Genomic DNA, 18866 nt, shown 5'->3' with positions numbered 1-18866 from the left:
CAATGTTTACAACTCCTTAAAGAGAGTTACTAGTTGCATTATTTTTCTACATTAATTGTTCCAGTGGAAAAATATTCACTATATGTCTTACATTTGAAATGGAGGAGTACAATGTTTACCTTCCTACAAAGTGGAAGATATGAAGTATGGTTATGTTAAAGGAGGTAGATAGGTGTAGTCATCTGTAGAGCATAAAGTAAAAATTGCCAATAACATTGGTGATATGGTAATATTTGTGATGCACAAGTTTTTGTCTTTCTGGGTTTTTTTAATTTGGCATTTTAAAAATACTTCAGTTTATAGCTATGTTTATGAATGCAGGTTCTGTATTTAGCTTACAGATACCAGCATATTCATTTGTAATCAGATTTGATTAATAACAAACTGGAAAGGCAGTTTTCATTTAAATTCATGAATAGAAGAGGGTTAATGCTCCATAGGTAATGTGTGTTATTTAAATTAATCATACTATAATAACAGAACTCTCTGAGCAGGCCTTCTCCACTGTCTCATTGTCCTGGATTGGATTATTGTGGGTATGAGGCGTCACAGAGGATTTATTGATGTGCAACCTAGTTCTGGGAAAAGCTGCAAGAAAAACTGTCTGGCTACTTACTTGTACTTACATTTGGCAGTGAGGTAGGTCAATCCCACTTGTATCAAACACCACTTCATCTGTGTTTATGGTTCACACAGCAGTACCAGATCAAAACCATTTCATGTGATATCAGCACTCTCATTTACTATCAACTCCTGTTCTCTGACTAGCCTGGTGAATCTGCAGCACTGCACATGGCCCGGTACTGAATGGTTCTATACATTCATGTATGCTTCAAGGCTGTAATGCTCTTTTTTTATTTTTTTTTTTTATTTTATTTTTTAAGGAAACAACCCATATAAATTCAGCTATTTATCTTATAAGTTGGTTTCACCTATTGGACCAGACATGGAATTAAAACATACCATAATGTCTAACTGATACCTCATAACAATAGTAATGTATTGCTGCTTAAATGCTATCAAAGAGAGACCTGGGCATGCTATGTTTGCAATTAGTATTACATTTTAGTATGTAGTAAATAGAAGTACTGAACAGTAAGGATACAAATTAGTTTCAGAGATCTCTATTCATTAGCATTCTACAAAGAGATGATTCTGAAGATGCAGTATTATATTATCCCCCTCTTCAAATATGAAATAAAGAAGTCCACATTGGAAAAGCATCATTTGAGAATGCATTTTTTCCTTGCTATGTCCTTTCTCAATCCCTGTGGATCAACACTATCATCTCACTTCTCGATTACTGCAACCTCCTTCCTCTTTGACCTTGACAAACGCAATCTTGCCCCACTCATATCCCTTCAGAATGCTGCTGAAAAGGTCATTTTCTTAGACTGTCACTTTGACCATGTCACCCCCTGTGTGGGCTGCCCCTTCTCTACAGTATCAGACATAATTTACTTGTATTCACCTTCATGGCCAATCCCCACCCTACCTGTATCTCTCATTCACTACTGAGCTGTCAGTACTGGCCTCCAGTCAGCCCATGATGCCAGTATCTGCTTACTACTTGTTAAATTTTCAAACACTTTGTGCTTTCTCCCATGCTGCCCTGCATGCTTGGAAGATGCTCCCCATAAACCTCTGCCAAACTACCTCACTATCCACCTTCAACCATCCCCCCATAAACCTCCCCAAAACTCTCCTTTGCTGTGTGGTGCCTACAAAAACTTAACAGTTAGGCTGCCAGTGTTCAGAGACAACTACCTATCATGCTGACCAATATTTTTGCATTGCTTCCTTATACTCCCCCTTCTGTCTGTCTATTTATAGCCATCTTTTGTCTCTTGTCATACTTAGATTGAAAGTTCCTTGGAGTGGGGACTATCTTTTTGTGCTGTGTTTTTAAAGCACTTAGAATAGTAGGGTCCTGGTCCATGGCTGGGGTTTCTAGATGCTATGATAAATAATATATAATACTGAAAAAATATGGTATTTATATTCATAGTGAGAGTTCTAAGTAAAATATTTGCACACACACCCTTCATTCAGCTTTGATCCTAGCATCTGCACCATTAATTTTACATTTTGACAATAGATAGGTAAACGGCAGAGTTAAGCAAAAATCAGGAAGGACTGGAATTAAGTTAGGAAGAGCAACCCTAACCTGAAATACTTAATGATCCCTTTCATATCTCTTTGGGTTGAAAATCTTGTAAGATTATGCTCTGTCATAAAGCATCCAGGACTGCTAGGTTTCAGACCAGCAGAAAATGCCATAAAAACAGCCTCTCTAATTCAGTGCTTTATTTTCCAGGGAAAATTAAATGCAGTGGCCCCTGACAATTTAAAAAGTTAACCAAAAACTATCTGAAATCCAGGAAAAGGTTCAGGGTTGGAGTTAGTTTTGGACAAAGATTTTGATTGGTTCTTGTTTTATCTGAACAAAGTCACCAAATTCCTGTTTTCCGCTTGTGAGCTACATTTGTTTGTGGAAAAGGGAAAGATCATATAACTAAGACAACCTTCTTAAAAAAAAGTTACTCATGCCATGGGCCTCTTCAGACTGGTGCTTTACTAATTTCAGTGAGACAAGTATGCTCCACTTCACTCCCCTAATCCTCTCACTTCTCTGGCAGGGCCTGTTCCGTCACTGTGCTAGAGCATCCCTTAGGGCAGTGCTTCTCAACCTTTTTGATAACAGGAACTGGCTTGCTGCCCTCCTAACCCGTGTCAGGGGACATACCTGATTTGTGAGAGCCTACACACAGCCACCAGGGACTGAAAACACAGCCAAGGAGGGAGGTAGTGCAGATTATCATGGCCACACCTCCTTTCTGTTACACAAAGAGGGAGAAAGGACCGTCATCGGAATCATATCAAATCTATGAGTGGAAGATGAGCTTTGCACTGGGATGATCCTCCTTGCACCAGTTAAATGGACGTTAGAGCTAAACATTGCTAGCAGTGCTGCATAAGGAAGATGTACCATAATCTAAATACTGATGTTTTTGAAGTGCTCTATTGGAATACTTTTCCATATATGGAAAAAATATTACCCCCTAGTTTTCCAGAAGATTTTCCACAGAAGGAGATATGTTGTTGCAAATGTTTAGAATAAAAATACATTAGAGTGTCTTAGAATAAAACTAAAATACAAAAAGGGAAGGAAACAAAAGATGAACAGTTTAGCCTATAAATACTGTTATGACAATTAGAGAGACAAGGTGGGTGAGATAATAAGTTTCATAGGACCAATTTCTGCCCTGGTGAGAGAATACCTTTCGAGCTGACAAAGAGCTCTTCTTCAGGTTTGGGAAACATGCTCGGTGTCACTGCTAAATACAAGGTATAACAGATTGTTTAGCATAAGTAGTTAACACATAATTCAAGGGACCATTCAGGGTGAAGTGGCCCATTAATGCCTCTTCAGTCATTTAGGGGTGGGTAGTGGGTTATAGATTATTGTAATAAGCCATAAATCCAGTCTCTCTATTCAGTCCATGTTTTTTAGTAACAATTTTAATGACAACTGAAAACCACAATATTATGTCAGATAATTTCCCCACACTCCCTCAAAAAGACGAGTATCTTCTTCCCAAATCATTTTCCTATCTAAGTGAATTACACTTTGTTTTTCAGTAGAAGGATCAAAACAGTGGGGGAAATACAGAGTGAGATCAAACTGCAGCCATGCGCAAGCCACTGAACTAGACTGTCACATAAAGGTATGTAGTAGAGGGACGTGTAATAGAATACTTTTGCCCTTTAAGACTAAACAGGGAGATCTCAGAGGCCAGGTTACACCTTTCCTGGATTTCTACTACTGACAGAGATACAGGAACAATAGATGCAGCTTCTGAGAGAAAGGAATTGGTCACAGGACTGTATCTGGAAAATCCTCAGCCTACCATTCTTTTTAGAGGATGGGACAAAGAGCTTGTAGTATGGCAGGATTCCCTTCTAGTTGGAGTTAGGCTGGTAGGAAGAGGCCTGGATGCTAGCCGCTATCAAGGACAAGGAGAATTAAATGTGGCTGTTCAAACTATTCTGCAAACTTCAGAGAGAATTTGGGAAAAGCCCACCCCAGGGGGGACACCTGTGAAAGAAGGGAAATTAGGAAAAGGACTTTCAAGCTGTCTGCAGCGGCTCATGACTGTGAATGACTACTTCAGGGGAGGCTTTTAAAAACAGGGCAGACACCCCACACTGGTGGTATGTTGTATACTTAGTAGGGACGTCAACCGATTAAAATAATTAATTGCGATTAAGCACACTATTAAACAATAATAGAATACCATTTATTTTAAATATTTGTGGATGTTTTCTACATTTTCAAATATATTGATTTCAATTACAACATAGAATACAAAGTGTACAGTGCTCACTTTATATTTATTTTTGATTATAAGTATCTGCACTGTAAAAAAACAAAACAAATAGTATTTTTCAATTCACCTAATACAAGTACTGGATTGCAATCTGTTTTATTATGAAATTTGAAGTTACACATGTAGAATTATGTACAAAAAACTGCATTCAAAAATAAAACAATGTAACATTTTAGAGCCTGCAAGTCCACTCAGTCCTACTTCTTGTTCAGCCAATCACTCAGACAAACAAGTTTGTTTACATTTGCAGAGACAATGCTGCCTGGTTCTTGTTTATGTCACCTGAAAGTGAGAACAGGGTCTCACATGGCACTGTTGTAGCCAGCATTACAAGATATTTTCATGCCAGATGGGCTAAAGATTCACATGCCCCTTCATGCTTCAACCACCATTCCAGGGGACGTGCATCCATGCTGATAATGTGTTCTGCTCAATAACAATCCAAAGCAGTGCGGACCGATGCATGTTAATTTTCATTATCTGATTCACATGCTACCAGAAGAAGGTTGATTTTCTTTTTTGGTGGTTCAGGTTCTGTGGTTTCCGCATTGGAATGTTTTAAGACTTCTGAAAGCATGCTCCACACCCCATCCTGATCAGATTTCGGAAAGCACTTCAGACTCTTAAACCTTGGGTTGAGTGCTGTAGCTATCTTTAGAAATCTCACATTGGTATCTTCTTTGCATTTTGTCAGATCTGCAGTGAAAATGTTTTTAAAATGAACATGTGCTGGGCCATCATCCAAGACTGCTATAACATGAAATTTATGCAGAATGCATAAATGTAAAACAGAGCAGGGGACATACATACAATTCTCCCCTAAGAAGTTCAGTCACAAATTTAATTCATGCATTATTTTTTAACGAGCGTCATCAGCATGAAAGCATATCCTCTGGGATGGTGGCCGAAGCATGAAGGGGCATACAAATGTTTAGCATATCTGGCACATAAATACCTTGAAATACTGGCTACAAAAGTGCCATGCAAATGCCTGTTCTTACTTTCTGGTGACACTGTAAATAAGAAGAGGGCAGCATTATCTCCTGTAAATGTAAACAGATGTGTTAGTCTTAGTGATTGGCTGAACGAGAAGTAGAACTGAGTGGACTTGTAGGCTCTGAAGTTTTACATGGTTTTGTTTTTGAGTGCAGTCATGTAACAAAAAAAAAATCTACATTTGTAAGTTGCATTTTCACAATAAAGAGAGTGCACTACAGTACTTGCATAAGGTGAATTGAAAAATACAATTTCTTTTGTTTATCATTTTTACAGTGCAAATATTTGTAATAAAAATATACACTTTGATTTAAATTACAACACAGAATACAATATATACGAAAATGTAGAAAAACATCCAAAATATTTAAATAATTGGTATTCTATTTTTAACAGTGTGATTAAAACTGCGATTAATCACAATTAATTTTTTTAATCACAATTAATATTTTTGAGTTAATCGCATAAGTTAACTGTGATTAATTGACAGCCCTAATAATTAGATTTCACCAATCCAGTATCAAGTGTAAACTCCCAAAGTACTACAAGTCTTATAATGGAGTCACAGACAGTCCCCTTAGACACTCCAGTCTATCTTGCCATCCAGGCAAGCTGGACTTGGTGATAAATGGTCACTTACACCAAAAATCACAAAACACTCCAGGTTACATCCAGTCCCAAAATACCAGTCGATTTGCATCGTAGATTGCACACCAATGACAGTGGTAGCCAGTTCTACAGTAAACTAACTAAAAGGAATTAGAGTTACTAAGAGGTTAAAGCAGGTAAAAAATATATGTATAGGTGAGTCATAGTCTAGAATTCCAAGTGATATTCCAGCTTCCCAAAAGATTCTCAGGGCTACCCTGAATAACTCTTGTGATCTCCATCTTCTTGTTCAGTTATTCTGCCCTGTTAGAATCCAAACAGTCCAGAGATGAAGCTGTTTTCCTTTTGTCCATACATACAGCTTCTTCCCACAGAAAACAAAGTGACAGGGTCACTACTTACACAGGTTTTTCTTTGATTGGTAGAGAGAGAGAAGTGTATTTAGGACTGGTCTACATTACACAGTTAGGTCGACATAAGGAAGCTTATGTTGACCTACTTATATATGTGTCTACACTAAAGCCTCTCCCCCCACTCATGTACTATCCCGACATAATAACTCCACCTCCGTGAGAGGTATAAGCCTTACGTCGGTGTTGTTAGGGCAACACAGTGTCTGTGTAGACACTGCATCCCTTACATCAGCTGTTGGCTGTCTTGTCAATTTCACTGCAGGTGCTGTGAAATTAACAAGAAAGCAGGGCAGTTAAAGCCCAGCTGCCCTCCAACCCCAGGGAGAACTGGGCAGCTTACACACACACCCCGGCTACCAGCTGGGACAAGAAGCCCGGGTGCTTCCACCGCCTGCTCATCTCTGGGAGCGGTGCAGACCTGTCAATTTCATGGCTGCCCGAACTGTGAAATTCGCAAGGTTGCCCTGCTCCCAGAGGGGAGTGGACAGGGGGCATGAGAAGCTAGGGCATCTGGATCCCTCTCCCAGGGGGCAAGATGTGCTGGGTGGCTTCTCCTGATCCCAGCAGGAAACAGGGACTGGTGCAGGGTGGACAGCCCATCAGAAGTTCGGGAGCCTGTGAGGGAAGTAGGGAGTTGCAAGTGGAGCTGAGAGATTGGATTCTCAGCTCCCCACACTGCCCCTCTTAGATCAGTGGAAGTGGTGGACTTAGGTCAGTGAGGACACACACCACTGACCCAGGAGGGTACTGTGGACATGAACCATCACAGTAATTACTGTGGTGGCTGTAAGTCAAACTAATATAGGTCAACTTACGTTTCTAGTGTACACATACCCTTAGCGTCCTAGATATATGATCATCACACACAATGACCAGTTGCCTTCCAATGCACAAGAATTAGTACTTTCCTGTTAAAGTTCTTCATTTGTGTTTCAGAAGGCTTCTTTCTGGTTTGATGGGTTATTTAGCAACAGAGGTATACGCAATGTAAATGGTTGTATTGCATTATAACATGGGTTGTTCAATTTTATTATAAATTTTGTTTATCTATTAGGCTTTACTATCAGCCTAGCGTAGAATGAGGTGAAGTCGATTTAAAATGCCTGTAGGACATGCCTGGCTCTGAGCTATAGCCTGCTACAGGAAGTGTTTGTGTTTGCCTCCAACACAGACATAAGTTTGCGGTGAAAGTATGTGCCTTCCCTTCTGCTTTATTTGTTATTACATGATCATCATGTCTATTTCTCTCTCTGTTTTCCATTTTGCCAGAATACCTTCCACTACTATTAAGGCCTTTCGCTCAGCATGGTTGACTGATGGTTACAATGGATATCAGAAAATAACGTTTTGGATAACAGGGCTTTATTTATTTATTGGACATCTCAGCCTTGCTTATCCTCAGTGAAGCATTTATTTTTAATGTCATCTGTCTTTGTATCAATAGTCTACAAGCAACCCTAATGTGACCTAGAGACTTGTGTCTTTGGGGGGCATGATTCCTTGTTGAACCCAACAAAAAGAAGCCTCGGGCAACCTGATTCAAATAACTACAGAACAGCTGTTTTTAACTTGAACAGATCAGCATTGAAAAGTTAAAATCAATAACACTCTTTTGTGTTATAAACAGCTGTTTTACAGCCATTTCACTGGACTTAAAATAGAAAGAATGAATGTACATTTTAAAAATTACTGTCACCCAATTTTGCAATCCTTACTTTATACACAGTACATAAATGTCATTTAGAGCTCAATTGTCTGCAACTTGAAGGAAGAAGTATACTCAGCTGAATCCTAAAGCAGCAATGGCTTGATTTCAACAATGGATTGTTGAAAATTATGTACTTATAATAAACCATAAACAGTTGTAGAGCAGAAGTCAGTGAATCCACAGGGCCCAATACTGCTCCCATCCGGCAGTTGGACCCACAATAAAGGGTGGAAAATTGAGGTTCCCCACACTGCATTTACTTCAGATTATGTTTGGTGAGGAAGGGAAGAAGTGTTTCCTCCTGTGAAACACAAGTAGATATTTTTGGGCTCACAAAAACTGCAGGTATCTGGGTTTTGTTTACAGTCACAACCAGCCATAGGCCGCATTAGCTTATTACTCACTAGTTGCCAGAGCAATCAACATTCCCTCGCACAAGAATTGTGTTTGCATTGAAACTAGGGTGACCAGATGTCCTGATTTTTGTGTCTTTTTCTTATATAGGCTCCTATTGCCCCCCACCCTCCTCCCGATTTTTCACATTTGCTTTCTGGTCACCCTAATTGAAACTAATAAAATCGGGATTCCCAAACCCTTTGTCAATCAGTTTGGCAACATACCAGGACCCTGAGATTGCACTTAGTTTGCACAGTATTGTAACATTGTACCCCACTGTTCTTAGAACATGTGGAATTTTGGGGATATTCTGCTTTTTTTTTTGCTGACACTGAAATTAATGGCAAGACTAAACCCCTTGCAGCTAGAGTCTGAAGATCAAACTAATTAAAACTTTTAAAATATAATGAAGTGTGTCTGAAGAGGATTCCATTTTACCAATAATATCCACGTTTTTAGTTATGAAAACTGCTTTATGCAAATAGCATTAGGGAATATACATATTCAAATAAGGAAACATTTTAACATAGTGTGAAGGGTCCTGTACTTCATAGGTCCTGTACTTCATAATTTTAAAGGATTCAAGACATTAATTTAGGACATTAATAGTGAGAACCCTGGACCATGGAGTGAGGGATTAGCCACATAGTTATGACAATAAACTCTGAAGCTGATTTGTAACAGTATTAAGGAAGGAAGAAAAAACAGGAATTTGGGGTGTTTTCTACTAAGGGACAAATATATAGATAAATCTTTCTTGAAATATACCATTCTGTTGAGTAATGATTTCAATGGAACAGAAGATATTAAACTACTGCGCTGATAAAGAAACTCTCCCAGCCATGCTTAGTTTGAAAAGCAAATTGAAAGAGGTATCTGCTAAGAGGTAAGAACTGTTACTACTTTAATGTTTTTGCCGAGATATTACTAAGAAAGAATATACGATTTTGCCCCTCCAGATACAATTTAGCACCAAAGCTGTTGCATTCCTAAGTAGGATTTGGTATTTGGCTGGCCCAAAAATAATTGGGCAATTGAGTGTTGTCAAATAAAGTAAAAGGTTGTCAAATATTTAAGAGTGTTAATTTATTAGAACAGTAACAAAACAAAACAAAAAGAGTAAGAGTTTCAGGTCTACAACAGACTTAGCCTTAGATACTTATGCTTAATTACAAAAAAGAAAAAAAAAAAGCCACATGTTACTTGTTAATTTTAAACAGAAAAATACAAGACACTATGAAGAATTATTGCTACTCCTTTTAGCAATATTAGGGTAGCATTTAAATGTGACCATTATTCAAGACTGAACAGTTACAAAAGAAAAAATTAAATTAAACAGAAACAGAACAAACACACAGCAATTATAAAAGAAAAAAATCATTTTTAAATGAAATTATAGTAGGTAAGCAGCAGGCCAACTTTTCAAACCTCTTTTTCTTTATCATCTTCATCTGCTTCATCTGTATCTTTGTCATCATCATGAAATTCACTAGTATCTCCTTCTTTCCCTTCATCTGATGAATACTCTTCATCTACCATTTTCTTCTGTAATCTTGATTGGACTATACAGTCACAAGTTTCCTAACAGTGGAAGTTTTCAGTCTGTTTTCAAATGGATGCTTCCCCAAACTAGCCAGTTTCATTCCACACATGCAGTAGTACACAGAAGTGTTAAAAAGTATTTCTGCCACTGTAGCTGGAGAGCAAAGAGAACGACACAACACTTTGTACCATGATAGAGCAAGCTGTTTTGATTCACCTGCTGGGATTGCACTCCACATTGTTTTATGTCTCAATAGGGTGCTTCTTGCTTTATAATTTGTTACCTCCATCAGTATTGTTTGTTTGTTCGTATATCCTTTAAAATTTGCAACAGCCACTATATGTCAGGAATCAGGGCCTGTAGGAGAGCCAGTCTCCAGGCAACCTAACAAGCACAGCTGGCCTGTAGTAGGATACCTGATTGACTACAGCCCAATCAGTTGGAAGACAGCAGACTTGCTCTTAAGCCCAGAAGCAGCAGCATTTCAGTGGCAGCTCAAAGCATTCAGCCATAGCTGTGATAGCTCCTGTGCTTGCTTGTCCCCAGCCTTGCCCCATTCCTGACCCTCGGCTCTGACTTCAGCCTTGACCTCCAACTCCAGCTCTGACCCTGGGCTCCAATTCCTGACTGACTCCTACTCTAACCAGTAGGCACATCTGACCACTTTCCAGTCATTGACACTATGAGATCACAAGCTGGCATTTGAATGCATCATTAGAAAGGCCTTGACCATGGAAACATGGATCAAGAAGGTGGACAGCATTATGGGTGGAAGTGATTTCCCCCTGATATTATTTTGTCTACAAACGTTTTCTCTTCTGCTTTTGTAAATGGACTGGGTTCAGTATTCTCACAAGTATGTTCTTAATGTTCAAGAACTTGTTCTTGGCACCGGAAATTGTAGAACTAACATTTTACATATTCTGAATGGACTGAGCTATGAATTGAAGCAATGAAATGCATTTTGAGATTCATATCCAAAAGACATCATTGTCAAGAATGTCAGTGCAGATTACTTGGGGCCAACACTCAGACACCTTTTCTTCAACAGCATCTGACTGAACAGCCTTCTATCATATCTGAAGATCTTTGAGGCATTTAATAGAAGATGCCCATCAAGTATGACAAGACTTATTCAGTGTGGATGAAATTGGGGGCTGTATTAAATGATGCTGGAAAATGGCTGCTGGTACTATTGGTTTTTGAAATAACTGACAATACTTCTCAACTTTTGATACATGTGATGAGAAAGCTGTCAGATCTTCAGCATCACTGATGAAAAGTTGCATTGTATGAGCAATACATCCAAACAGAGAAGGCGTAGATTCTCGTTTATCAACAAAGCCCAAGCAGCTTTCATACTAGCTGCGTCATCAGTCACAAGCAAATTAACCTTCTGTGGACCGAATTCATGGTTTACATATTTAAACTGGACAGCAATGTATTGAGCTATGTGGCGATGTTCAGTTGTGCATTGTAAGAACACTTGTTGTGGAGTTGTTACCATGAAGTTGATGACACCCTCACTGCAAATATTGCTCCATCCATCAGACTCATGAAGAGCTTTTATTTTTCACATTGTCTGCTTTGGCACTCAGAAGACTTCCTGCAAGCCATTTCCTACTTGGCACTTTGTAAACTAAATACATATAAGATTTTGACTACAGACACTCCCCAGCTTATGCAATCGTTCCATTCCGGAAAGCCTTGCATAACCTGAATTTTACGTAAGTCGGAAATGTAAATTGTGCAAGCATAAAAAACAAACAATTACAACATTTTCTGCTCTAAATCAATCTTCTTTCACTTACGAACTGGTCCTGCAATCTTGCTATCACTTGGTCGCTTTCCAGGTGTGAGTTGAATGAAATAATAGGGTGAAATAACAGAAATATTATTATTGCAGTATCACTGAAATAACACGAGACTGAGAGGCTGTGAGAGTGCAAAGCCTTCCCTTGTAGGAGATGCTACTGCTGTATTCCTCCACACACCGCACTACAGTACAGTACTTTGCGTTTCCATATGCTACGCAATATTTTCCGCAACTCAAAAATTGTATTTATGACTTATGGAACTTTTTGCGTAAGGTCGAATTTGCGTAAGTCAGGTCTTGCATAACCCGGGGAGCTTCTGTATATGAAATGGAGTATTGCTGGCATAAATACTTCTAGCAAACCTACAGTCAAGTTTGTTTTTCTGGTCATGGGATATTCTATCCAAAAACCTCTCAATACCAATTTGACGATCATCTGAAGATCTTCCAGGCATAGGTGTTAGAATAGCAAAATTCTTATTAGAAGATGAAGGAATGGAATTCGCTTCACTTTTGTTGTTACTCATATCACTATTTTCAACAAAAGAGTCCATGCTTTGTGATGATGCTGGCAAAGATGAAGTAGAAGGAGAATGGACAGAAGAAAACAAAGCGGCAGAAAAGCTGGCGATGCTCCTGTGCCTAGCCCCTCTGCCCTGATTGCAGTCCAGGCAGTGACACAACCCCTCACTGGTCTGGATTGTATCCCAGAATGTGGCAGTTGGTACAGGATTTTCTTTCATTCCCCCAAAGTCAGGACACACTTTTTAAATGGTGCTCTATCATATTGAAATGTTTTACAATTAGTCAATTAAAAAATAAATAAATTAGAGTGTCCCTTTAATTCCTTTTTTTTTTTTTTTTTTTTTTTGACTCAACTCATGTCTGTGATAGGGAAGAGCCCTGTTTGGTAACTGTGCTTTATATGTTGAAAATAATGACAAAGTAGAACACGAAGACCTCTTGTCTCAGTTCTCTTGCTCTAATGGGGCCTATGGGAAGCTGGTTTTAGCATGCAGTCTGCCTGGGAATTTTGCATACTCTTTTACTTCCCATTCATACAGGCAACATGAAAAGTGGAGCTAGAGGCATTGCTCCTCTAAGAACATATCTGAGCCATCTTTGTCCTGAAGAGATAGCATAAATGGCAATTCCCTACCAGCAAATGCTTTGTGATCTTGGAATTAAAGCACATATGAAGTATAAATTAAGACTTTTGTATATAAAGAAAGGCCACAAAAACCCAAGGAGCACAATGAAATGAAAGAACTATCTCATGGCCCATCATCAGTGTATCTGAGAATCCCAAGTATTTATTGATTTAAGTCTAGTGATGTAGTTTTATTATCTGCATTTTATGAATAGGAACCTAAGGCCCAAAGAGTAAGTGACTTGCCCCCATTACACATGAAGACTGTGTCAGATCTAAGAACTGAAGGCAGACTCAAGTCCCAGTCCTTTGCATTAACTAATAGATCATTGTTCACCTCTGCATTATTGATATGCTCTCTCCAAACTTCTTTTTGTATCAGGATGTTTAGTTACTCTGAACAATATGGACACATAACATGAACTTATGTCAAAGATTACTCACAGTTCTATTCTGATTGTCAGGAGCCAGTCTTAAAATTCAGCTAATCATAGCTAAGTTGTGCACAGCTGTTCCATCTGTGATGTTTCTCACAGAAACTCGCATTACCATCCCATCACCACCCTACAAAAAGCAGTGCCAGGCATGGATTCAGGGTGATACAAATCCCTTCTCCCAGCCACTGACAGGGAGCAAATAGGAATGGGAGGCAGTAACCAATCCACCATGCTCCCTATAAACATGTGATAGGAAGCTCCCTTCATACAAGAGCTCTATTGCCAGGTAGAGGAAGCAGCTGGAGAGGGGATTCAGGAGCAAGTGGGCTTGGCTACCTGTGTTGTTTGGGTTTACATCGTTCATCTCACCTAGTGTTCTGCTGCCACCTGTTCTCCCTGGTTGTTATTCTGCAGCGGCTATGAGAGCTGAGTGAGCATTGCAGAAGACCTCAGAGTCTGAAAGGATCAATGGCAGGGCAATCCCTGCTTCCTGCCTCTGTGAAATTCTAACAGTGCTGCTGTCCCATCAGGCAGGGTGGTGGTCTACAAGCATAAATGTCACTCAGTGGGGGTGATCTTTGGCAGTTCTGTGCAATGATTAATACTGTACAGATGACCATCTCTGGATTACTTTTTTCTCATCTAAAAAATGTGAACAAAGAGTTCCAGTATCCATGATGCGCTCTCCATGCAGGAGGAGACATATTCTTGCCACAATTTTATTTGACAAGTATCTCAAACATCTGTTCAATACAAGACAAAAATAAAATTACACTGTTTGTTTCTTACTGTGAGAATGTCTTCCAAGAACACCATTAAGTCGACCAAAACCTATACCAAATGTATGATATATGTCACTGGATCTGACAATATCTTGAGACACCAAACCTGGCAACAGATTGAACTTATTAATGAGTTTTTACTCACAATGAGACATGCATTTGAGCTCAGGCATCTTTGAAAATGAAATATTTCTTCCTTTCTGCACCATTCAAATGTATCTTAGTCTGCTGCAAGCTGATATCATTGCACAATGTTATTGTTAAATGCCAACAAATCAGTAATTTTTCTCTTCCTATTTTTTCCTTGCCTATCTGCTATTAGAGAACTTTTTGTGTGTACAGGAGACATTGGGCATTACAATGATTTGTACCAGGGCCGGCTCTGGCTTTTTTACCGCCCTAGGCAAAAAAGCCACCCACCACCCTCACCCAGCGCGGCAGGAGAGGGCGCTGAGCCCGGCTGCAGGCCACAATCCCCGACCGGCTGGGGCTCTCCGCTCTCCCCGGCGGCTAGAGTGCCGGGAGGAGGGCGGAGATCCCGGCCGGGGCTCTCCACTCTCCCTGGCAACCAGAGTGCTGGGGGGAGGGTGGAGAGCCCCCGGCAGCCAGAGCACTGGGGGGAGGGCGGCGAGCCCGCTGCGGCTCTCCGCTCTCCCCAACCGGCCGGAGAGCCGGGGGGAGGGCAGCGACCCCGGCCAGGGCCCCGCTCTCCCCGGCCGGGGCCCCGCTCTCCCCGGCCGGCCGGAGCACCGCGGGGAGGGCAGCGAGCCCAGTCGCGGCCCCATTCTCGGGCCGGAGCGCCCCGCCGCGCCGCCCCCCCTCCAGGCGCCGCCCCAACCACATGCTTGGTGGGCTGGTACCTGGAGCCGGCCCTGATTTGTGCACTAGTCATTAAATTTTCCAAAGATACATAAAGTTACAAAACTGAAACTTCATAGAAACTATTATTTAATATATATGCAGAGTTATGTATCTTTACAAGAAGTTAGAGATACCTTGGAAAAACATTACCTCTGCTCTTAATTCACACATCTTTCTGTCCATATTGGTTCGGGCACCAGTTTCATCCTCTATATTTTCAAAATTCCTTTCCACTTCATTTTGGTGTAGGTCAGGTAGTATGTTCAGCTAAAAGACAGAAGTTATTTAGCATCAATAAAGAACTAGGAAATGTGCTCCCATTAAACAATCCTGAACAAAATCTCAACAGCCAAAATTAAATACCGTAACTCCTCACTTAATGTTGTAGTTATGTTCCTGAAAAATGCGACTTTAAGTGAAACGATGTTAAGCAAATCCAATTTCCCCATAAGAATTAATGTAAATAGGGGGGGTTAGGTTCCAGGGAAATTTTTTTTTTTGCTAGACAAAAGGCATTATCTACATTTTAAACCATTTTAAACAAGGAATTTAATACTACGCTGTGGGAGGGGAGTAGTGTGCATGTGCTGTATGTTTACAAACATACTATACATACAGTACAGTACTATAGTTAGGAGGTGCCCCGGCCTTACCCCACACAGGCACAGCCCACTGGCACTGGAGATGAGGCAGGCAAGGAGGCTGACGGTGCTGTAGGCTAGGAGAAACACGTTGCACAGCAGCGGCAGCTTCCCCTACTTTGCAAGCACCAGGGTCGGGGGGGGGTCAACCCTCAGCCCGCCCACTCCCCCCCTTACCCCAAGCCCCCATCCTTGACCTGCCTCTTCTCCCCCCCACCTCCTCCCCCTTTACTTCCCATGCTGCATCCTCGCTCCTTCCCTTCCCTTCTCTCCCTTCTAAACGCCACAAGCCAGCTGATTGCCACTGGCAGGAGGCAGGGGAGGGAGGGGGAGCCTGCACACCGAGTCCTTGCTCCTCCCTCCTCCCTGGGGCAATCAGCTGGCTTATGGTGTTTAGGGGGCAGGAGGGAGGGGGGAGGAGCGAGGACTCGGCATGCAGGCTCCCCTCCCTCCCCCCGCCTCCTGCCCAGGACAATCAGCTGGCTTGCAGCGTTGGGGAGGCAGGGGAGGGAGGGGGAGCCTGCGTACCGAGTCCTTGCTCCTCCCGCCTCCCTCCTGCCCCTGAAACGCTGCAAGTCAGCTGATTGCCAGAGGTGGGGGGGGAAGGAGGGGGAGGGCACTGATCTGCGGGGTCTGCTGGTGGGTGGGAGGCGCTGGGGCGGGGGTTGTAGGGAGGCTGCCAGCTGTGGAGAAAGCAGGCAGCCAAAAACAACATAAGAGTAGAGCATTGCAGAACTTTAAATGAGCATGTTCTCTAATTGATCAGCAGCGTAACAAGGAAACAATGTTAACCAGGAGGACTTAAAGTGACGAGTTACTGTACAAACAAATATGAAATGCTTTCATGGTACCAATGATAGTTCACATATTTATAGCTCTGGTTCTACAGATGCTGCAAGTGTATGAATTCCCACTGAAGTCAATCAGGTGCCAGGAAAAGGCAGTAGTTCACCTACTACACATTGCATGATCAGAACACAAGTGTACATTCAGTGGACAATCCTTTTGTAAATCAATTCAGATGAGGATCTCCTTCAAATACCTGTCCATATTCACAGATTCCTACTCATGCCTATTATATGAACAAAAATTAAAGGATCAATATTAACTTGATTTTTTTAACTGATTTATAAAACCATGGTTTCTGGTAGAGTACCCTTTAAGTTGTATGATTTTATTTATTTTGAAAAGTTTTTTTCTGCTCCCTGTTTCTAATAAAATAAAATAAAATAAAATAAAGGAAAGGAAAGGAAAGGAAAGGAAAAAAGTGATCTCTCCCCACGACATCTTTTTCAGAAGGAAAAAACTGAACACTCAGAAGAACAATGGAAATGACTTGACAAAATAGTGAAATAAACTGGAGGGGAAAAATCAGTGGTTTTGGTGAACTTATTTCAGTTACGGTTATCTTCCATGTTACTTGTAACTAGACTAGGGGGAAAATATAGAGACAAATATGATTTTCAGATTGACAGTGTATCACAACTGTGATGTGGGTGATCTGAGCAGAAATTGAGAGCCAGGAGGCAGGCTGGGTCAGGTTTCCAGGAGATCAGAGGGGCACCCTGGGAGTCAAGCCCAAGAAGTGGTCTGGGTCAGGGTTCTAGGAAGTCAGGGTCAGGCAGCAGAAACAGGTATTGCAGGGGAAGCAGTCCAGAGCAGGGAAAATGCCACAGATGACTTCCTCTTCCTGCTTGGTTTAAATAGAGGCAGGGAACCAATCAGTACCTCAGACTCTGTCCAACCAAATCCCAGGATTGGAGTCCTCTGCCAAAGTAGAACTTCAAGTTCTAGCAACTGTTACCAGGTCATTGGGTGGCAGGTCAGAACATACTGGCTCCCTAACACAGTGTCTCTCAAACTGTAGATCTAATAACACTATTCTAATCTTTATAGCTTCTTTTATCCAGAAAAAGGCGACAAAGAGTCCTGTGGCACCTTATAGACTAACAGACATATTGGAGCATGAGCTTTCGTGGGTGAATACCCACTTCATCAGATGTATTCACCCACGAAAGCTTATGCTCCCATACGTTTGTTAGTCTATAAGGTGCCACAGGACTCTTTGTCGCTTTTTACAGATCCAGACTAACACGGCTACCCCTCTGATACTTTTATCCAGAAAGAATCCCAACATGCACATTTTTCCAAATGATTTATACTCTTACATCTAAAATTAGGACTGCGCAATGAAGTTTGGATCTGCACTTTTCTTGAATTTGGGAGTGTTTGGATATGGGATTTTGGCTTGGACCCATTTCTGCATATAATGGAATTGCTTCTTACATGACTGAACAGTTGCTACTTCTAGGGTGAACCATAGTAGCTCTAATGTAACACAGCAGCACCACAGAGTATGTTAGTACAGGAGGCAGAAGTACATTGGCTCATGGAATCACAGTGTGAATATTAGTTAGGCAAAATGTTATCACTCTGATTGGAGTGTGGCTTAGACACATTTAAACCTAACCTCCTGCTCTGGACAGCTGGAATTTATAATTTCTTATTTATATGATGAGGCATACAGTTCCTTTGGGACAGTAAGGGGCCATCTTTATACCCATGACATCCAGTGCCTCGTATACCTGAGAGAAGACCAAGAGACAAGTTTGGGCTAAAAAGCAGTGGACTGAGGAGCACATAATTACATTTGGTATTAGGGCTTGTCTACAGGGTGCATTAGTCCGCACTAGGATTTTCAATCCTCCAGTGCACACTAGCACGTTAGCAAAATGACTGGTCCATATACACCCAGCTGGTACACACTGTAAGTTCTATAATGGCCATTAACAAAGTTCTGTTTCAAACACTACTATGTTAACATGCCCTAGGGAACTTTTAGTGCATGCCAGTAGGATCCACATGTGCCAGTTAGTGCATAAACACACTAGTGTGCACTAGAATTTACTCCAGTGTGGACTAATGCATCACGAATACAAGCCCTTTGGGAAATTATGGCATTAAGAATCTGGGGTGGCTCTAGCTTTTTTGCTGCCCCAAGCACGGCAGGCAGGCTGACCTTGGTGGCGCGCCTGCGGGAGGTCCCCGGTCCCGCGGATTCGGCGGAATGCCTGCGGGAGGTCTGCCGGTCCCACGGCTTCAGCGTACCTGCCGCCGAAATCA

The 18866-nt window shown here is 41.2% G+C and overlaps 1 protein-coding gene across 1 annotated transcript in view; it reads right to left on the bottom strand.

Annotated features, from left to right (window-relative positions):
• Positions 1-18866, bottom strand: part of CCDC102B (coiled-coil domain containing 102B) — a 374548-nt gene that overhangs the window by 252848 nt on the left and 102834 nt on the right. The window contains exon 5 of the mRNA XM_054017032.1: positions 15253-15369. Coding sequence (XP_053873007.1) covers positions 15253-15369 — 117 coding nt within the window. The remainder of the gene's footprint in view (positions 1-15252; positions 15370-18866) is intronic.

The sequence above is a fragment of the Malaclemys terrapin genome, chromosome 2, assembly GCF_027887155.1.
Source record: "Malaclemys terrapin pileata isolate rMalTer1 chromosome 2, rMalTer1.hap1, whole genome shotgun sequence".
In the NCBI taxonomy this organism is placed as follows: domain Eukaryota; kingdom Metazoa; phylum Chordata; order Testudines; family Emydidae; genus Malaclemys; species Malaclemys terrapin.
The sequence above is the reverse complement of the archived record's forward strand: the minus strand, read 5'-3'. Positions and strand labels throughout refer to the sequence as shown.